The sequence below is a fragment of the Salvia hispanica genome, chromosome 2 (assembly GCF_029641045.1).
Source record: "Salvia hispanica isolate PSC_SH4W2 chromosome 2, Shi_PSC_v1, whole genome shotgun sequence".
Lineage (NCBI taxonomy): Eukaryota > Viridiplantae > Streptophyta > Magnoliopsida > Lamiales > Lamiaceae > Salvia > Salvia hispanica.
In genome coordinates this window covers 66132385-66153910 of record NC_142693.1, presented here as the reverse complement: position 1 = coordinate 66153910, position 21526 = coordinate 66132385, and the positions used below count along the sequence as shown (strand labels likewise).

At 35.6% G+C, this 21526-nt stretch overlaps 3 protein-coding genes across 7 annotated transcripts; 2 read left to right on the top strand and 1 right to left on the bottom strand.

The window, feature by feature from the left end:
- The first annotated feature begins 1520 nt into the window (after positions 1-1520).
- On the top strand, positions 1521-7400 carry LOC125202628 (AT-rich interactive domain-containing protein 6-like). 5 transcript variants are annotated; one of them, XM_048101072.2, is made up of 15 exons: positions 1521-1640; positions 1783-1881; positions 2431-3281; positions 3366-3496; positions 3579-3618; positions 3770-3822; positions 4303-4348; positions 4566-4658; positions 5030-5152; positions 5238-5286; positions 5676-5748; positions 6310-6376; positions 6459-6509; positions 6721-6813; positions 7023-7400. In XM_048101072.2, the coding sequence occupies exons 3-15, from the start codon at positions 2520-2522 to the stop codon at positions 7122-7124; spliced, it is 1683 nt and encodes a 560-aa protein (XP_047957029.1). In that variant the 5' UTR covers positions 1521-1640; positions 1783-1881; positions 2431-2519; the 3' UTR covers positions 7125-7400. The 5 variants fall into 5 exon arrangements, 3 of the variants coding, with proteins under 3 accessions (XP_047957029.1, XP_047957027.1, XP_047957028.1); XM_048101070.2 differs by having other exon boundaries at positions 2296-3281; XM_048101071.2 differs by having other exon boundaries at positions 1591-1640; positions 1824-1881; positions 2296-3281.
- Positions 7401-9901: 2501 nt separating this feature from the next.
- LOC125221166 (3-hydroxy-3-methylglutaryl coenzyme A reductase 1-like) lies at positions 9902-12851 on the bottom strand. Its single transcript, XM_048123291.2, has 4 exons — positions 11918-12851; positions 11164-11345; positions 10560-10906; positions 9902-10480 (listed from the first exon to the last, which is right to left on the bottom strand). Exons 1-4 carry the CDS (start codon positions 12757-12759, stop codon positions 10238-10240), a joined length of 1614 nt encoding a protein of 537 aa, XP_047979248.1. The 5' UTR covers positions 12760-12851; the 3' UTR covers positions 9902-10237.
- A 5909-nt stretch (positions 12852-18760) lies between these two features.
- On the top strand, positions 18761-20703 carry LOC125202202 (cinnamoyl-CoA reductase 1-like). The gene is made up of 6 exons (XM_048100565.2): positions 18761-18940; positions 19097-19266; positions 19333-19518; positions 19625-19787; positions 20044-20233; positions 20311-20703. Exons 1-6 carry the CDS (start codon positions 18823-18825, stop codon positions 20444-20446), a joined length of 963 nt encoding a protein of 320 aa, XP_047956522.2. The 5' UTR covers positions 18761-18822; the 3' UTR covers positions 20447-20703.
- The last annotated feature ends 823 nt before the right edge of the window (positions 20704-21526 follow it).

The following is a 21526-nucleotide window of genomic DNA, read 5'->3' as shown; positions in this document are numbered from 1 at the left end:
TTTCAAATTAAATTGTATGTTGGGCTTACCTATACCATAAGTTAGTAAACACTCCAAGTTAAATTTCTTTTTGGAGGCGTTAATTATTAGGAATTAATACTATTATTTTGTTTCGTATTTAATTATCAATGATAATTAATATAGGTGAATAATCACAATAATTAAAAAAAACTTCAGCGTTGGCTTTGTATTATTTTTAATGAGTTCACTATGTATGATGATAGGTCACCATATACCCATATTTGTTTCTTCATAATCATTTCGGGCCAATAATATATAATACTAAATACTAGTACAATAATTGACAATTTTTGCATGTCATCGAATTACTATATTTTTAAAATATATGTATAGAATTACATAAATGTAAAAATTTATTTACAACTTTCGAAATTGAATTCTTCATTAGATTATTATACCCAAAATCATGATAGTAAGATCATTGGAGATATGAAATTCATTAATTGCATAACAGTAATATTTTGTAAATGAAAATGAAAATTTTATTACACAAAACCGTTACCCATTTCATACTTGTTTAATACTTTTGCAATTCGTAGCTCATTTAATATACGTATAGCCATTTTAGTTTAATGGTATGCTAATTTACTACGCTTCTAACAATATGCATGAGCCCATAACCAATCATATCACGAGTCGAGACGTTGATGGACCCGGTCAAATTTGGATGCAAACATAATCAAACGCCAACACCAATAGAAACATCAAAATATACTAGTATTACATAATAGACATTCAAATATTGATTCCATTTATAAATTTTGATATGGGAAACAATCTTACTCAAATTTTGTTAGAGTATTACTTTTAAATTACACCAACACCAATAGAAAGATCAAAATATACTAGTATTACATAATAGACATTCAAATATTGATTCCATTTATAAATTTTGATATGGGAAACAATCTTACTCAAATTTTGTTACAGTATTACTTTTAAATTAACTTGTTAAAGTCTATTTTGAATCGGGGCGTATGTCAATTGAATACGAGAATGTTTAGCAAATAAAATTTACATCGAATTGAAGATAATTCCAAATTTTCAAAACAATGTAACGATTTTCATAATTTCACCATATTTGCTAAATTACTAATTTGAAAACAAAGCAAGAATAGATTTATACGGTCTAACAGTAGAAAATCAAAATCATATCACCCACCAAATAGCCAATTGAGCTTTTTCAGGTACGAGATTTTATGAAAAAAATATAGATAATTGAAGTCATGGTTCAATCAACTAATGTAGTAAATAATAAGATAATAATTTTTATTTTCTATTTAAATCCGTTGATACAATAACATTATAGAAACAATAGATATGAAGATAATATGACAATAAAAACCATTAACTATTCTATAACACCAATACACTTAATACCGTATACCAATTTTAACAAATCAGAAATCACACCGTCTGTAATCTCCATAAAAAAATAAAAATAAATTGACACAATAATAATTCTATAAAAATCAAATTGCGGTCAAAATTAGAAGGGCAAAACGGGCATTTGTGAACGGTAAATCTATATCCAGGTGTGTTTTACATCGTTGTATTGAAGTAGGCAACCGCAGAAGCAGGGGACTTTCTTTGCCGTTCTCTCTCTCCGGCGTTTCAAGGTGCTCTCTCTTTCTACCTCTTTGCTAACGATTCGCCCTATCGTACTATGTAATCGCTGTTTGGATTATAAGGACGTTTCAATTTTCTCCTATTTATTCCCCAATTTAACAACATTTTGGACTGGAATTTGTGTGCCTGCAGAATCCTCATTTTTCTCTAACTCGCCAATGTATTGACTCCAGACTTGAATTCTATCGCATCTCCATTTCGACGGACTTGTGCCCTGAGCTGTTTTCTGAGGTAAGTGTTTCGCAGGTTTGCGCCTGCATGAATTCGTGAGCGTGTGTTGAATTTGTCGCTGCATGTGAATCTGGAATTTGAATTGATCTGATATTGTTTTCGTGGTGTTTTGACTCTTCCGCCCACTGAATTGTTGTTTATGAGATTCGGTTCATGCACGCAAGTTTTTTTTTTTGTACTCCAATTTATTTATTACATTTGGAGGAATTAGGGTTTAGAAATGCTCCGATTCCTGGATGGATAGTGTTGGACGATGATTTGTGTGCATTTACTTTTATGAATGGTCTAACAGGCGTTCTGGTTTTATACTTGTATCGGCCTCTGTCGATTTTGTTTCTTCTTTTTTTCTTCCCCCCCCCTGTTATTGTTTAATGGAACTGAATCTATCAGAACTTTGATGATATTGTGGAATAGATAGCATAATGGATGACAAAGATGTAGAAATGCATGATGCCCAAAAGCCTGATTCAGGGAATGAAATCAAAGAAGCCGATTATAAAGTGTTCGACTTTAAGAGTGAATTTAAAGAGGATGACCCTCCCTCTGCAGTTACTGTTGCAGAGAATGCAAGTCAAAATGGAAATGGTGATGACGACTCAAATAAGCTGAGCAATGAAGCAAATGATCAGATCAATGCCATGAGTGAAATGGAAGCTCAAACTAACCATGAAAGCCAGACTACTGAGCCAATGTCAGTCAAGGATGTTGAACCAACAGGTGAGCAAGTTGACACTGAAAGTAAGAATGAAGAGGGAATCAGTATTGAGGCTAATTCAGAAGTGCAAACTGTGCCTGAAAGTGGTATGAAGAATGATGTGGTTGAGGAAAGTGTTGCTAATGATGGGTTGAAAGAGGAAAATCCAGTTGCAAATGATGTTGAAAGTGAAATTCCTATTAAAAATGTGGATGGAAATTCCAATGGCTACATTGAAGTGGAAAAGTCCAAAGAGAGTGGGGAGAATGAAGAAAGTGTTAAAAATGCTGCGAAAAGAGAAATGGAAGGTGAAAACGTCGATAGTGGGGGTGGTTTTAGTGACAATGATAAACTTCAAACTAGATTATCTTCAAACGAGTCTCCTCAAGTCCAAACCGTTACATCAGTTGAGGTTCCACAGAGTGGGGATAAAGAGGTGGAAGATGCAGCTAATGCAAATGAGGATAAAGTAGTTAATGATGAACCAAAAGAACAGGATAAAGAAGTACTTCTAGCTGGGTGTGTAACTGATGGGAATGCCAAGAGTGTGGAAACTATAACTGGACTCGAAGGGAGTGATTCGTCTCTACTAAATAAGCATGAATTTGCTACACCCAATTCCACTGTCAGATATTTTCCGACAAATATGGGGAGCCATAGCGGAGAAGCAGGCAAGACTGTTTACAGTCAAGCCACACTACCTCTGGTAATGAATAAATCACAAAATTACATTTATGCACACAAAATAAAAATAAAAGAAATGCTTCTAATATTTTTATCTTATTGTCAGATGGCAGACGGTGATGATGGAACGCCAGAGGACCAAGCAGCATTTATAAGGGAACTTGAAAGTTTTTACCGTGAGAGGGCAACAGACTTTAAACCACCAAAATTTTATGGTCAACCATTAAATTGCCTGAAGTGAGTATTGTTTGCATTTAGTTTTGGCAGCTATGACTAAGACCTTGGATAAAATCTTATTCCTTATCTTATTGGCCTTTAGGCTATGGAGAGCTGTGATTAGATTGGGAGGTTATGACAGGGTAAGAATTTCTTAATATTTGAGATGCATCTTGAATGGGGGACTTTTGAAAGTTTTATTGTCTGTTGGATGATGATATTATATGCTGAGATGTTGTTTTTCTGAATTTCTCTGAATTTCTCTGAATTTCTCTGAATTTAAACATCTGATAGGTAACTGGATCCAAATTGTGGCGACAGGTAGGAGAGTCATTTCATCCACCAAAGTAAGATTTCCCTTTTCATTTTCCCTTTTCCTTTGTTTGAGGTAAATCTGATTATTTGTTGTTTCTCCTCCTTTCCTATGGATATATTCTTGCGCTTACTTTTTGGATAATTGTTTTGTGGAGTTACTATGTGTTATCAAACTTGTGAGGATATCTTCAAAATATGTGTTTCTCTGAATATAAACAGCAAGCAATTACTTATTACTTGTCAGTTGTCATATCCTCAATAATTTTTACATCAAATTCATTGAACTAGTAAATAAATAATACTATACAGAAAGTATTCATTTGACTTCCAACTAAAGAATTCTATGAATACCTTCACATTTCATCTATATGATACTCCCTCCGTCCCATGTTACTTGAGGCTTACTCAATTACTTATGCTTGTACAGTGATTTGTATCCATTTGAATTTTAAGATATAATAATACAGTATATTGTAAAATTTAATTCACGGAACTTGTCTTTTCTTGGGCAGGACTTGTACAACAGTTTCATGGACTTTCCGCATTTTCTACGAGAAGGTAAAAAATTTGAGCCCAACTCTGTGCTGTTCAAACAGGCATAATTCTGTTCATCATGGAAGGATGTGAATTTTTATTCGGTTGCCCGAAATCCAGGACATTCATTACTGATTACTCTTTTAACTAAGTGGTGACTCTTGGGTTATTAGTTATAGTTTATTCCTATCATTTCATTTGACCATTTAAATAACTGTTGTCCATTTATATGTTGTATCAGTCTCTTTTAGAATATGAAAGGCATAAGAGACAAAGTGGTGATCTTCAACTCCCAGTAGCAATGCTCCATGAAGCTTCTGGTGCTGATAGTGAGGTGAATTTGCATTAGTATAGGCTTATGTTTAATATAATAATAATTCCCTATACTCGTCTTTCTTGGATCACTCTACTTGTGCATGCAAGCTGTTTTGTCGCGAAAACTCCTAAAGAAGTGTATTCTAGTAGATGATTGAAGCAAGAAAACTTTATGGCATAAACATTCACCCTCCTCTCTGTCTCCTATCCTTCATCTCCCCCCTCCTTTCTGCTGATATATGCCCTTAGTCGCTATTCTTGTCCCTTGATATCTATACGGTCTCTATGTATGTGATCTGCATCTATTTCTATTTGTAGATCTTTAACATGATGTTTTTGCATAAAGCTCGGTGTTTGTCATATATTGCAATTCGTCTAATGATATCACAGGGGAATGGCTATCAAGGATCCGGACCAGGAAGGGCTAGAAGAGATGCTGCTGCTCGTGCTATGCAAGGTTGGCATGTCCAGCGCCTTTCAGATTACGGAGAAGTTGGTGAGCCTGTTATAAAGGTTTGTGAAAATATCATCTTGAAGCCAATCTTTTTACGTTTGAATGTAGCATTAAATTCAAATTCTTCTTTTTATGATTTGATAGGACAAGAACATCAATATGGTGAAGCGTGAGAAAAACACTAAAAGCATTGGTAAACATTTTAACCCTCAAATTTTCATGAATATGTTCATAAATAACCTCTATGAATTGTACTAATGGAGGCGAAACTTTTCGGCACGGAGATTAAGAAAAAATGTGTTAGGTGAGTTAAGTAAAGGGAAAATAAAGTGGAAAATGAAAAAGGTAGAGAGATGAAGAGAGAAAAAAGTAAGAGAGAGTAAAGTATGTGTGGAAAAATGTGTTGACTTTTACTTAAAAAGGAAACGACTCTATTACTATGGAACGTACCAAAATGGCAAAATGACTCTATTGCCATGGAACGGAGGGAGTAGTAATGATTGATTATGCTAGGTCTTAGTATTACTAATTTACTATCACCACCACCTTCTTTTATATTTCTAATTCGATTTGTACATTTAGCTTCTCTCAAGCAAAAGAGACAAAATGAGGTTGAGCTTCCAGTCAAGGCTATTCGTACTGAAACATCAAGGCAGTTAAGTCTTGATTCTTTTCAATTAGTGTTTCTTTCTATAGACCTTCTGATAGAATTGAGCATTTACAAACTCTTAGTGTGTTCTTGACTCCTTGTGGAAGGCAGCCATCAGTTGGTTTGCAGACAGATGGTTTTGGTTGTTTTCTTCCCAGTTTCTGCTTATTTATGACCAGTATGACTTCAGAGCTTCAGGCAGAAGACACTTTCTTTTTCTGGTTGTGTAGTCTTACAATATAAATATATGTGTGTGTGTGTGTGTTCATCGTGGGACGTGGAACCATGATCTCCTTAACAAGTAATCCAACTGTGCTAGCAGTCAACATGAAATTTGATAACGGAAATGCTTATATTTGTTGATCCTTGTTTAGTTTCCAGCAATAATGTGTTTGGATGTAGTACTTTTCAATAGAGATCTCCTTGCTATGTAGTAGAACTTATGTTTGATTTTTCCCCTTCTTAGTGGCATTCCTCATAAGCGTGAGATTCAATACATGATGTTGATAGATATTATCCATCCTTTTTCAATATGAACTTAAAACATTAAAAAATGTATGCTTGTAGGCTTGTGACATCAGTTGTTGATGTGGGTCCTCCAGCAGATTGGGTGAAGATAAACATACGCCAAACGGTAAATTCTTTTTCATATTCCTCCTTTGCACCTCTTCAAATCGCACATGCATAAAAGTTGACCATTTAGTTTTACTATGCAGAGGGATTGTTTTGAAGTTTATGCATTGGTCCCAGGGCTTCTTCGTGAAGAGGTACGCATGGCCTTTAAACACGTATTCACTCTTAGCTTCACAATTCATATCATATTTTCTGACGGTTACAATAAGGGTTTAGGATTTAAGGGAACATTGCATGGTGATTCTTGTCCTCCCATAGTCATGTCTTGCACACGAACCACTTGCATTTCTGTCTGTGGAACTGTGAAATAGCGATGTATAAACTGTTTGCTGAATGGCTGCTTAGGTGCGGGTCCAGTCAGATCCTGCTGGGAGATTGGTCATAACAGGCCAGCCCGAGCAAGCTGATAATCCGTGGGGCATTACTCCATTCAAGAAGGTAATCTTTCCATCACCTTCTGCCCCGATTGATGCACATATGAGCCAAACGACGATCCCCTTTAGTCTAAATGAAATCAGAAGTTCTTGTTTTGTAATCTGTCATTTCTAAGCCTAGACTTCTCAGTACTTTCGTGTCTTGAGATATTTGCATATAACATTTGTGTCATCGCATTTGCGATCGTATGAACGAATTTGAATGTTATCCAGGTGGTCAGCCTACCAGCCAGGATTAACCCACTTCAAACGTCAGCTGTCGTTAGCCTTCACGGACGCCTCTTCGTCCGGGTTCCTTTCGAGTCAAATAGCTAAACCTAAAGATTCATTATACTATTTATAGATTTTGTTTAGATTAATTATTGGCGAACATCCAGTGTGACTACCATGCCTGCAAAAGTTGGCTCTGTGAATGTGTGTAACTTTGACCATGCATGATTGTATTTGCAGTTTAGATTGTAGAGGTCTTTCACATTTTTTAGTTCAAAGTTAGTAGTGAGAAACATCATTAGCTTAGTAGTTCTACAGTGTAAGAAATCAGAAAGTTAATTTTGTCGATTCAATTCATTGACTCCAATGCAATTTGCAATATCTTTTATGAATTTTTTTTATTTTTGCTTTAGACTGTCGACCCCATAGTTGTTGAGTTGAATTTCAAAATTTCATGATAAAATAATTGTAGAAAAGGTGGTATAGTGCAATATTTATATTAGGGAACCATATATCATAGCAAATGGGCCCAAATAATGCCTCTAATTGGGGCAAATACAAAGATTTTTCGCCATAATTCAGCTAAGTAGTGATAGATATATAGCTGATTTGGCATAGAATAAGGCAATGGCATCACATCTTGGGGTCCAAAATTCATTTGCCCATTTTGAGTGATGGTCATTCACATTCATCCATACCCATTTAGGAAAACATCAACTTCTATCAACTCAAGGGCCCACAATAAGTCAATATGGACATTTGTTAATCTTCGTAAATATAATTCGGTTTTAGAAACATAAGTCTCTACGTTTGTACAAAGAAGCGCCTATGTATTTGTACTACGCCAGTTTTGTTCTTATGGGTGTGTTTCATTTATTTTATTCTATTTTAATTTGACAGAAATTAGGATGTGTTTTAGAATTTATATAGTGTCTCCAGTTGGAATTTAACTTGGCCCTGTGGAATTCGCAGTTTATCTCCTCCCATGCAGGCTGCAGCCCATAACAAAAATGAATTGTAGAGTGAATATATTTGGGCCCAATGGAGTGAATTATAGACTAATACTGGTAAACCCAAATTGCATTGAGATTAAATTAGGACAGTTATTGATTTTACCAAGACAAAAATCATTTGAATATGAATTTTTTTTAGTTATCCACAATTAGTGTGTAATGCTGTGTTAAACAAATTTATTTAGTAATATACATGATACGGCTAGGGGGTATGATCTAATATGAGTCGATTGTAGAATGAAATAAGAGGACACAAGCCGTATCCTATTCGATGAAAGAAAACTTACAACCCTAAAAAGATGGTAAAATTCCAAATGTCGTACAACCTTGATTTATATGGCTCAAGACCAAGTTCGATACAATCAATGTGCAACCACCACATTATAATAATATAATGGTCCACAAACAATTCACACGAAATTTATAGACAGCAACCAACAACATGATGTTGGTGGACCGTGGTCCTGAAAATTTCACGTGTGTGACAATCTTGAAACTTGAGACAAAATGAAATGGCATCACTCTAGTAAATATTTATAATCCATAATTAAGAATTTCAAGTCCCACCACCCAACTTAGTTATATAAATATATTGTCTTATTCTTATGTGTACCATGTAATGGCAATCGAGAGATAAATAAAAACAAGTAAAAATTCGTGTACTTTTTAGCTCATAAAATAGAAGAAATAACAAAGTATTTTAGGACCAATACAGGAGTATACATAAAGGAATATACTACTCCATCATAATGTGTAAACGATTCATTTTTGCAATAGCGATGTGTTATAGCGCGTGCTTAGTTCCATAAATCCGAAAAAGATAGTAATTGTCAAGTCATCGAACATGAGGCTTTCATGAAGTCTAAATATTAGAAATGGGTCAACCATGGGCTTGTCCATGGCATTTCCCGTACCTAGATTCCATATATAGGGTTAGGTGTGTGCGGAATCCAACTGTGAGGCCACTGCCCTCATGTGTCTTCTTGTACCCCCATTTTCTCGCATTTTAATTTTACTTATTGAAACACCAAAAAAAAAAAAGCTAGATCAATTACCAAGTTAACGTGAGACAAGATTTAAGAGTTTTAACAATAAAAACATCGGTAAAATTTCTTGATTTACTCTGTGGTCCTGATTCCTGAATTATGCCAACCCATCTGGCATACGCTAAAAATATCATTAAGATTCGGTGTCATGATAACATTTCTGTCGATGTTAATCACGATTTGATTTCTTAATTAATCCTATTGTTAATTGGGTAGCTAACTGATTCACCAATTGGTGATGCCAGCGTCACATGGGTTGGGGACAAATAATATTCCTTATTAAGCACCTTTTAGAGTTAATTAATAGATAGATTATTCTTGATCCCGAAATTTAATTTGTCACCTTCTCGCGATTAATACATGACGACAAATTTTAGATGTAAAATGTAAATTATTATTGAAAATTATTACTGATATTGTAAAAGTATATGACAGTAGTATCGATAATCTAATTAAAGGTTTTAAGACAAACAATTTAAGTTGGAAATCTGAAAATTCTACACTCCTTTTCTTTTGATATAATCAAACTTCAAATTGGAGTACTACATAGGTTTACATTCTTCACCAAACTAAGGAGTATTGCTTTCATTCCTCAATTATTTCATCCTAAACTATGATCCGAAATCACTAGTCAATACATTTCAAAAGCTTAGATTTTTTTTCACAATTCGACCCTACCACTGAATCAGAGCCACAAACATAGCTACAGTCTACAGACATGCTTCAAACTTCATTTGTCCACATTCAATGATCACGATAAGAGAGAGAGAGATCTTTACCTGTAAAACTAGAAATCGCAGCAGCAGCAGAAGAAGCAAAAGCAAAAGCAAAACAAGAAGATTGCATTACAAACATATAAACCGATCTTGGTGAGGCAAACCGGCCTCCATTACAGCCAACAGCGAAACTTCGATTCACTAAGAAAAAACATGAAGACAGGGGAGGGGCGGGAATGAGGAGAAAAGAAAATAAGAGCAATACAAACACTTGGAGGAGAACTCCAGATCATTCACAAGACTTGCCCGGCAAGAGCTGGCAAGTCGAGTCCCATTCCATAAAGTTGCACGCACGTGAGTTCCAGCCTCTCCTGGCCCATCATGACTGTAACCTCTGTCCACCCCTCTGGCCTGCATTTCCACTTTGTTGACACCAGCCACTTTCAGGAGCCAATCTTCGTGATGTCCCTGCTTGATCGATTGTATTTCATGTGGCTCTTAACAAGCTGACCAGCTGAAATTGCAGACATTAGTGAGAGCTCTCCTGCCAAGACAGCACCAGCGACAATGGTGGCCAGGAGCCGAGCATTGGATCCAGGAGACTCTTTGTTTGCGCCCTTTACACCAAGCAGGTTTAGGCAAGCAGATTGTGATGCAAGTTGAGTTCCTCCCCCGACAGTTCCCACCTAGGATACAGTAACAAGGGCACGTTTTAACCCTCAACCTATGATATACAATACTCTACGAATAAGATCTTGTATATACCTCAATGGATGGCATTGTCACTGAAATATGAAGATCCCTGCCATCATTAATAGCCTCCATCATAGTAATGCAGTGGGAACTTTCAATGTTTTGAGCTGGATCCTGCCCAGTGGCGATAAATATTGCAGAGACGATGTTTGCAGCATGTGCATTGAAGCCACCAAGAGCGCCAGCAATAGCAGAGCCAGTAAGGTTCTTGAGCATGTTAAGCTCCACGAGGGAGGGTACAGTTGTTTTCAGTACCTTTGACACCACATCACCGGTGATCACAGCCTCACAAACAACTGATTTTCCACGCCCTTCGATCCAATTCACCGCAGATGGTTTTTTGTCAGAACAGTAATTTCCTGCACCAAGCAAGACAAATTATACTCTGGTATACTGCCAATGAAAAATATGGTCCCCAAACAAACTATAAAGCCAACACAATCAAATTCACAAGCACAGACTGAAATACGATACAATAAGGCAGCCATAGATGAACAATGAAAAAAAAGCTAGTCCTCACTGGATGCATGTGAGAGCTCATGGCAGTCAAAACAAGGAAGCACGTAATAATTGGAAGATTTAAAACCTTGCAGCAAAATCAGAAGAAAGCACTTACCTGAAATGCCAATGACATCCATATCTGGGAAATCATTCTGAAGGAAGTCCAAAACATTTTGAACACCTTTCGAAACCATGTTCATTCCCATAGCATCGCCCGTACTGCAACTGAATCTTATGTATAGATTCTTCCCAGCAATTGCACATTGAATATTTTGGAGTCTAGCAAATCTACTCGACCTGTGCAACAAAGAATAATACGCATCATAAAGATGATACCTTTTACTTATAAGAACCACAAAATCATGATCTTTAAAACTGTAAATACCAAAAAAATTACCTTCAAGTCTAATCCACCCATGTAGTAAAGATAAAAGTTAAATTAGTCTGTCTTCTGAAAATTCCCAATTCTCATCCTTAAAGTTAAACCATCGAATTCAAAATTCGCAATCCCTAATTCTAGAAGGTGCAACGGCAAACACATGAGAATATCTAAACTCCTAAAGAAAACTCGAAATATCAAGAAAATAATTATCCCTTGAAAATTCGAGGAACAAGCCAAAATTGGAGCAGCAACCCTCTAAAACTAAAAATCTGTCTATTTCTGAAAATTCTGTATCCTCATCATTCCACTCACCTCTTAAAATCTACTACTAGTAATTTTCAGAAGATGCAACATCAAACACCAATCACATCAGAATTGGTGAAATCCTAAAAAAAGAAAAGGACCATAGCTCCATACTTGAGTCAACCAATTAATCAAGAGAAGAGATGATAGATTCCAAGACAAAAAGTAAAAAGTGGTGACTTACTTATTGAAAACGACCGACAGCGTATCAAAATTGAGAGGGTCTTCAAGGAAGAACTTGAGGTCTGTAGCCCTCTTGGCGGAGGAAAACCTGACAACCGGAGCTCTTGTCATGGCGTCTCGCAGCAGGACGCAGGTTGCACCTCCGGAGGCATAGATTGCCTTGCAGCCCCTGTTGGTGCTGGCAACGAGGCAGCCTTCCGTGGTGGCCATGGGCACAGAGTAGTCACATCCATTGAGCAGCAGCGGCCCCGCAATCCCCACGGGAATCTGCACATACCCCACGGGCATCTCGCAGCACTGCCCCAAAATTGACTCGTAATCAAACCCCTCCAAAGGCAGGCCTTCCACGCCTCTCCCCGCCAGCCTCTGCACTGCCTCGCGCCGTATCCTCGCCGCCCTAAGGCAGTCCCCTAGCTTCGATTCCAGCGAATACGACGGGATTTCCCCGGAAACGACGCGCTCGACGATTTCCTCATCGCCCTGCGGAAGCTCCTCCACCGGCTTGGCCTTCAATCCGCAGTGGATCTTCCGATCTTCGTGGAGGATAAGGTCCTCGTCGCTCTCCGGCTTGGAGATGAAGGACTGCACGAAATCGATCCCGAAAAACCCTAGCAGGTAGATGAATGAGGCGATTAGGCAGAGAACTCCGAAGAGCTCGGAGAGCGAGAGTACGTGGAGCGGCGTGGAATTGCGGATCTTATCGCGCCAGCGGTGGAGGAGGAAGTAGGCGACGGAGAAGAAAAGCGTGAAGAAAATGCCGTTGGTGAGATAGAGCGGTAATGGCAGAGCATCGGAGGCTTTGGGGGATGAGGAAGGCCGGGGAGGCCTCCGGCGGAGATCCATCGGGGGAGAGAGAGAAGGCTGGACGAGAGTAGCGATGGTGTCGGGAGTTGGTTTCTTTATAGTGGAGAGAAGAGTGTTCAGTTTATGCGCTGGCACTTCACCATTTTTTGTTTGTTTCCTCTTCTCACGCTCTACTACATAATTAAATCAATTTCACCCTTATTTCTTTTTTAATTAACAACACTCACTACTCACTACTCTAATATATATATACCCTATATATTTCTGATTTTCGTATTCATCCATAAACTTTTCCAATTATAACAAATGGTGTCATCAAATTAAATTAGTTTTGCTAATATACATATAAGGATAAATTATTGTGTCTTTTCAAAATTAAGTGCATGTAATTAAGTTCAGTGGTGGTGTGAATAATTATTTCTTTTTGTCCTTCAAAAGTTTGGTGAAATTGAGGATCAATTATTTTATGTTTCCCGAAATTGCAACTTCCTAGACAGGAAACACATTTCTTTTTGCACAATTCATTCATTTATTTAGGTATATATGTAGGTTAACATTTAATACAAATTTCATACGGTTTGTATTAGAATTGGAGAATCAAAGTATTGTTTAGCATTTACTTCTTCCGTCCGCCATTAGGAGTCTCATTCATGGACGACACGAGTTTTAAGAAATGTTAAGAAAAGTTAGTGGGATAAGGGTCTCACTTGTATATATTAGTTTTAAATGAAATGTGAGTGGAATGAGTTAGTGGAAGGTGGAACTGTATTACTCTTACCATTTATGGTAAAAGTGAACTGTGACTCTTATTCGCGGGCGAACTAAAATGGAAAAACGAAACTCTTATTCGTGGACAGATGTAGTAGTTTTCAGCGCCTATATAAGGCGTCTCATTGTATTTTATAGTCACCAATTAATAAAAATGTTCTCTCTCTTTTCTCTTCCCTCTCACATTAACGATTTCTGTAAAATCTTCATCCTCCTTCAATGGAGGTTTCTCTATCCTATTCATTTCTCAATATTTTACGGTTTGTCCGTACTCCAACACTAGGAGCATAACTTTATTTAAAACATAAAATATTCAATAGTTATCGTAAATTAATCATTATCACTAGACTACAGCTTAATCACTAATTATGGGATTAGTTGGGCCGGTATAGGAACGGTAAAGATGGCTCGGGACTCGTCTAGAGAGAGCTAAACATAAATTTGTTTCATAAAAGCATTTTAGAGAATATGTTTCGTTTTTATTCGTCTAAAAAATGAAAACTGTCAAACTTTAACCCCACCCCTGCTACAAAATTCAACCTTTTAAATTGTTATAAAAAAGTATTGGTTGCGTGTAAAGTGTAAACGTACAATTTCTTTCGATTGAAATGTCATGTTTTACCATAGTAATATTGATAAACTAATCAAATATTGACTCAATTTCTGGTTTTAACACGTGAAGTTGATCGAATTGGTAGCTTTCTGTTGATTTGGGTATATAACTGCTGATGGATGTTTTAATGAAAATTAATGCAGATGGAAATTCAGATCTAAGACGCTTCTCCTTCTCAAATTATCGTATGACAAATAAAGAATTACTATTATTCACCTTATAAACTTGTTGTAACTGAGGACAAAAAAATTCTTCGCTGACTTAAATGAGATTTTTATGTATAGTCGATTATTGCTTAATTCTTTGTGTAACATAAATATTTACTCTATTAGTACTAATTTATAAGGCGGCGACACTTAAATAAAAGTAGAAAAAATTACAAAATTATACCGTGCTTGTGCTCATTGATAGAATCCATGTACTCATTCCCGTATGATAATTTAAAAAGTTGCACACTCTTTTCTTACTTAACTAATGTGGTTTTATTTTATTTTTGATATACGAAGCAAATAGTAGTACTATGATTTGTTTATAACTCATTTTGATATAAATCCTAAGTATAGTCATTTCCAAAAAAAGAAGAAGAAAAGAAGGTACAAATGCTTTTGTAAGTACGTATTGTAGAGTGTATACATGCAAAAAGAAAGTAGATTAAATTCTCCGACAATGTAGTTCGTATAAAAGTGAGATATTGCAAGTGGATCTAACACAAAATGTTGCATGATGTTCACAATACGATCACCCCTCACATGCACGTGTTAGAAGTGGCCCTCAATTAATTTCATCTCTATTTTTTCTTACCAAATATTGTGTGTGTGTAAATATATAGGTGGCTTCTAATTGGGGATTATTTTTAGTCCTTAGATCACAGTACAAATTAAAGCGTATTGAAACCTTTTTGCATGAATTTATAGTCATGGGTTCAAATTTTATAGGTGACTAAAATTTCAATTTTAAACCCGTACGTACATCTACCAGTTATATTCATACCAATGAATTCAGGATTCATGTTTTTTATTTAAAAATGAGTTTGTAGCATCATTCTTCCTAATCCTCTATGATATATGGGTCACACATGCAGACATTTCAAGTTATATCCTTTTGGTAATATTTATTTAGGTATTATGTTGTTTACGTATTGATAAGATCACTAAATTCACAATTAAATTTATAACTGAAAACGAAAATATTACCGTCAAGAACTCAAGATATATAATGTACATGTAACCATCAACTAGTTAGATAAAAGACATATGCTTGGTTGGGGCGCACACTCGTGGTCCAGTTCCAGTTTAATAATTTCATAAAAATATACTATACTCTTAACAAATTAAATAGCATGGGACATAAACTACGATATTAATATATGAGGTGGTCCAAGTTAATCGTTTGATAAATTTATAACTACTTAGGCTGCTCTCAAAAACTACACTTTTTGTTGAATATTTATTAAATAGCACTACCTCCGTCCACCAAAATTTGTCCCACTTTGACCCGACACAGGTTTTAAGAAATGTAATAGAAAGTGAATTGAAAAAGTTAGTAGATTGTTGGTCCTACTTTTATATATTAGTTTTATAAATAAAATGTGAGTAGGAATGAGTTAGTGAAATATGAGGTACACTACCAAAAATGATAAAAGTGAAATGAGATAAATTTTATGGGACAGACGGAAATAGAAAAATGAGACAAATTTGGTGGACGAAGGTAGTAGTAGTATTACTATTAACTACGTACAATTCAAATTATTACTTTTATAGTCCTTCATCCGTCTCACTCGATATTTCCACTTTTCATTTTTACTTTGTCATACTCAAGACGTCCACTTTTATATTTAAAATAAATTCATCTCTCATTAAAATATTTAACTATATTTTTTTTCTACTTTACCTAACAACTTCTCCTAAAATCTAATATATATCACTAAAAAATATGAACATCTTGAGTGGGACGGCGAAATAATTATTTTTCAAGTATGCAATAGACAATATATGAGCGAAAACACAATGTTTCCAAAACTTCAACTTCAGCACACACATAAACCAAGTAAAATATCCAAAACTTCAACTTCGACATATCATCTTTTTTCGTGGTCCTTTTACTAGTTTCATAAAGATATAAGCTAGTAGGAGTATAATCTACCACGTCGAATAAATGACGAAATGTGCGATAATACTCCAAACTGATTAGTTGATAAATATGAAGTAATTTTATATTTTAAAGTACTGCTCCTGTTTTACAATTATAAAAACTTTCATTTAATTTTTGAACAAAATAATATTATCCCGCTGAGGTTTGATACGTCATATGTGGCATTTATTTACTAATCTTATTATATGAATACATTTTTTTCAGCATCATGTGTAGTAATAATACATTAAAGAGACGAAGTACATTAGCACTTCACTTGAAGAAAAACTCAATTACTTCAACATCGAGATATAGCTTAAATAAATAAACTCAATATATATAATAATGTGATAGACTTACGTGCTAGTGGTCCAATTTCACGAAAATATAGTTTTGAACTTTCGAACAATCGTAAAGATTTAGCATACCCAATAATTTATGTGGTCCAAATTAATCACTATTCACTACATAAGCATACACAGTGTGTCTAAATTGTACTCATTCCTACATTTGCCTATTCATTAGTAAATATTTGCAATAATTGTGTAAATCAACATATCCATGTAATTGAAAATTTGAAAGCATAGCAATGTAAATTTGTTCTCACAATGAATTTATGCTCGGGGCCCATTATATGGTTTTCGTTTCATACGGGATTTAGGAAATTAACATTAAATATAAAAGGTGCCTTCTAATACATTCTTCTTATCTTCTACAGTATATAGTTTTGTTTTCGTTTTTGGTAATTATATTTCAGTACATATTATTGTCATCATCTAATTATTTCGTTTCATAAAAACACTCGCCAACGTAATTACTCTTGATAAAAATGATTTCAATATTTTTCTGACAAAAGAAATACATGCATGCAGTCGCTTTTATTTAAACAAAAGTTTAGTGCAACAATGTTCACCTCGAAAGGGTTTTCGAGAACATATATTGATATTAAATTTATAGAAGCCCGAAAAGTAAGGGGATTGGGAAATGAATTACTAGAAATTATGGAGTATTAAAAAACAAAATGATAGAGTGTGTGACCAAAAATGAAGTTTGTTTGATACCTAATTTATAGACATAATTTGCAAATCAGTTGGACAGTTGGAGTCTTCTGGAGTTTTCTTAGCACCATAGATAAAGTGCTTGTAAGACAGTTGGGATATATATACTTTTAAGAAAATAAAAGTATAGGTATTTAATAATTTAATTATGGAATGTTTGATCCAGTTGTCGAAGATATAGTTAGTTAACTTATATGTATATAGGACCACCTGAATTCACTATATATAGGATTTCTTATTGCAATTTGATCCAAAAGACCAAAACCACATAGTGTTATTAGACAAAATAATTATCTTTTTGGTTGTAATATGTTACTAGCATGTTTTTGTTATCGTTGAAAAAATTCAAGATTAAATATGCACGAAGTTATATATTTATGATGATTATTATGGTAAAATTTGGAGGCTTAGCAGTATCATTTTGTACTATAAATTAAGCTACAAGGTCTCACCTTCATCTAAAATGATTCAAGTGTATCCTAGATTATGAATTTATTGATAATAGAAAAAATATACTCCACGGAGATGATCGCGGGATCGGATAGACTTTTCCGACCACCTCTTCTATGGCATTGTACGATTAGCACTCTTGGAAGATGACGTGGGTGGGAGCGGCAGCGCTGCATTCCGATGAAAGGAAGGGAAGAAGGCGTGAGAAGAGGATGGAAACATTGATGAATTTGATGGTTGGGAAGGCTGTGTTTTTGCAATGATTCGGATGTAATTGTAAACAACCCATATTTAAGCCAATCCATGGTTGAGAAAATTTTCATAATAAATTGGGGTGTATTTATGCATGCATGAGGGTATCCTTGATAAGTACTTGAGATAAAATCCATTTCCAATTAGGATAAATTTTTGTCTTTTTATTTTTCAATGCGAGTTTTTATGACAAAGGTGGGCATTTATGTTTGGGCTTCGAAACAGTCTGCAATTGTGTTGGGCTTCAAAACAGCATCACAGGCCAATAGTACATTCTAATATAAATGGGCCAAAAAGCCCAATTCTGTCAAATTTCAAATCTTTTTTTTTTTGATAATGGCTCGATTTTCAATATTAATTGCATTTTAGGGCGCCATTGGTTGCATAGTTTAGATACGTTAGGAATGCAAACGTTCCCTATTAGATTCTAGGCTTATTGTGAAATATTGATAATCAAACTTGGAGATGAAACAAATAACTAAGTAGGATATCTGAATAAATCCTTAAAATGAGAATATCTGATGATTATTCTTATTCTTATTAGTATGCTGCTGCTCTATCACGTTATATCTCATTGCAGCTGCCGGTCCATTTTATGAATCTCACATGTTACCCAATTTCCACGATCCTATACTAATAGTGCCGAATATTAATTAAAACCTAGCTACTTGTTGACGTGATGTGCTATTTGTCCACAAGAAGCATGTGCAGTTGGAAATTGGAATCATTTTCTTGTCCTACTATGATTTGAAGATTCGTTTGATTAAATTATACTCCTACATATAGATCTACACATACATAGATTAGCAATATTTGAGATACGGAAACAAAATGGCAGAGAAAGGCATGAGTGTTTGTGTAACCGGCGCTGGAGGTTACGTGGCATCTTGGCTCATCAAGCTTCTTCTCTCTCAAGGCTACACCGTTCACGGCACCCTCAGAAATCCCGGTTACTTCTCTCTCTCTCCCTCTCTCTACATATACGACATTTTTTTTATAAAATTCCATCCCTAGATGAGTTATCACCCCAACCAAACATGCATTTAATCGAATCCTAATTTTGTTGTAAGACTCATTTATATGATATGAATGATATCTAATGCAGAGGATGACAAAAATGCCCATTTGCTGAGCTTTGAGAATGCAGCTCAAAAGCTGAGACTCTTCAAAGCAGACTTACTCGATTTTGACTCCATTCTCGCCGCAGTCAAAGGGTGTGATGGTCTTTTCCACGTCGCCAGCCCTACTCCTTCTGCATCTGTATCTAATCCTGAGGTACAATCCGTATTACTTATTATTTGCAACATTTATAGGCATCTTAACATAAGTATTAATTATTAGGTGGAAGTTGTTGAGCCGGCAGTGAATGGCACTCTCAATGTCCTAAAAGCATGCTCCGAGGCAAACGTGTCTCGTGTCGTGGTTGTGTCGTCGTGTGTTGCGGTTGTGATGAACCCCAATTGGCCAAAGGAAAAAGTTATGGATGAGACTTGTTGGTCGGATACAGAATACTGCAGGAGAACTAATGTAATAACTTTTATTTCAAGCCTCCCAATTTGTGCAATATACTCCTTTTGATGATTATTAATAATCCTATCATATTATATTCAATTGAATTAATTTTTGTGTGCAGAATTGGTATTACTACTCAAAAACAGCAGCCGAGTCTGAGGCTCGAAAATATGCGGAGGCCAATGGCCTCGACTTGATCACCTTGTGCCCAAGCCTCGTCCTCGGCCCAATGCTGCAGCGTACACCAAATTCAAGCAGTTTATTCCTCCTAAAGTTATTGAAAGGTATTACTACATATTTTTCATACACGTTTTGTTTGACTATACTAAGAAATAGTTGTCCAATTATATAATTGGCCAACCTTAACAAATCCAGCAATCATGTAGGAATCTATTTTGTTGATTTGCCACTGAACCATACTAGTCTATGGAAAGGGAGCCACAATATTTAGATGTATTTAACATCAATATTAATGGCAAGTATGAACCAACTTATTCTAATTTTACCATAATCTGATATGAATACATTTTGATTCGATAGAGGGGTATGAGGTAACAGAGAACCACGTACGTGCAATAGTAGATGTACGCGACGTGGCTGAAGCAATCAAACTAGTATACGAGACACCTCAAGCTCAAGGTCGATACCTATGCACTTCTCACATGATCAACACTGAGGATTTGGTCCAAACAGTTAAGGAAATCTATCCTAACTATGACTATCCAAAGAGGTAATAAACTTCACTTATCACGCTTAAACTATGGTAAAGCACGATAAAAATTTGAATAATTTTTCCATTTTTTGTAGGTTCAAAGAAGGTAAGGAGCTGCCGCAGTTGAGTTCGGAAAAACTGCAGGGACTTGGATGGAGATATAATCCATTGAAAGAAACTCTTGCTGATTCTGTTGAGAATTACAAGGAAAAAGGTCTTGTCAATTCATGACCAATAAGAAATTGTGCTGTTTAAACACGTTGTACGCTTGGTTTGAATAATTGTACCATGCATTGACTTGTGTATCAAATAATTGCATGGCGAAGAACATGTCAACAAAAATACATTCTTAGTCTTAGATAATGCAGACTATGAGATATTTGATTTTGGAGAGTATATGTATATATATGTTTACTATTACACTCTTTTGTTAAATGTGTGCGGTTTATATTGGTATGTGGTAGTCATCACACATTTTGTCCGTTAAATTGTGTGCTTTGACTCTGTAAGTACAATGTTTTGTCTTTCCTTTGGATGATTAAGACATAGATTTGTGTTTAATCCGTTATGAGACAAATGAAAATGGTAGTTTAGCTAAAATTGTCCAATACAAATCGCCAAACTAATACATACAGCCCTCAAAGGCGACCTGACCGCCGATCTGGTTGCTGGCTACACAGTTTGATTTGAATGAGGGTGAAGGCTTTGTCGTAGCAGGTCAAGCAGTCGGCTTGAGACATGTAGTTTCTGCACTGAGCCATGGCGTAAACCGGGTCCGAGTCGTCCGCTGAACTCACATCTTGCCGACCTCTGACAAGTTAGCTCGGAGTTGAAGCCACGTGGCATTAGCGTTGCGTTGAAAGATAGATACATCTGCAGCTGCACTCATCACTCACACTCAATATCTGCGGGTCTGAATTCACCACCAATAACATCAACCACCTCATTTTTCTCATGTTTATAAACCAATCACCATAACACACTGACACACACATTATATCAAAGGCATGGACACAAATGTTGTGGTCAAGTTCAAAACTTCTTATTAATGATCGATCAAATCATTTTGAAAATATACTTCCTATCAATTTTTTTTTCTTCTGTACGTACATACATATAATACCATCATTTTTAAATTTTTTTGGAATCTTCTTAATTGAAAACAATATATATATACTTTGTTCATTTTAGTTACGTGTTGAGTTAGACGACACTAAAGTATCGAATGCATATGTTCTCATCTCATTACACAAATCCATATTATTATTAGGTAAAGATGAGTTTGTAGTCAATTGTAAATATTAATTTAAG

Excerpts from the sequence above, each read along its gene's own strand:
- LOC125221166 (XM_048123291.2), bottom strand. The coding sequence starts at position 12,759 with ATGGATCTCCGCCGGAGGCCTCCCCGGCCTTCCTCATCCCCCAAAGCC. Across the intron at positions 10,907-11,163 it reads GGATGTCATTGGCATTTCAG|GAAATTACTGTTCTGACAAA; the intron begins GTAAGTGCTTTC and ends TGCTTGGTGCAG. Across the intron at positions 10,481-10,559 it reads TGACAATGCCATCCATTGAG|GTGGGAACTGTCGGGGGAGG; the intron begins GTATATACAAGA and ends ACTGTATCCTAG.
- LOC125202202 (XM_048100565.2), top strand. The coding sequence starts at position 18,823 with ATGGCAGAGAAAGGCATGAGTGTTTGTGTAACCGGCGCTGGAGGTTAC. Across the intron at positions 18,941-19,096 it reads CGGCACCCTCAGAAATCCCG|AGGATGACAAAAATGCCCAT; the intron begins GTTACTTCTCTC and ends TATCTAATGCAG. Across the intron at positions 19,519-19,624 it reads AATACTGCAGGAGAACTAAT|AATTGGTATTACTACTCAAA; the intron begins GTAATAACTTTT and ends TTTTGTGTGCAG.
- LOC125202628 (XM_048101070.2), top strand. The coding sequence starts at position 2,304 with ATGGATGACAAAGATGTAGAAATGCATGATGCCCAAAAGCCTGATTCA. Across the intron at positions 5,287-5,675 it reads GAAAAACACTAAAAGCATTG|CTTCTCTCAAGCAAAAGAGA; the intron begins GTAAACATTTTA and ends TTGTACATTTAG. Across the intron at positions 6,510-6,720 it reads CAGGGCTTCTTCGTGAAGAG|GTGCGGGTCCAGTCAGATCC; the intron begins GTACGCATGGCC and ends ATGGCTGCTTAG.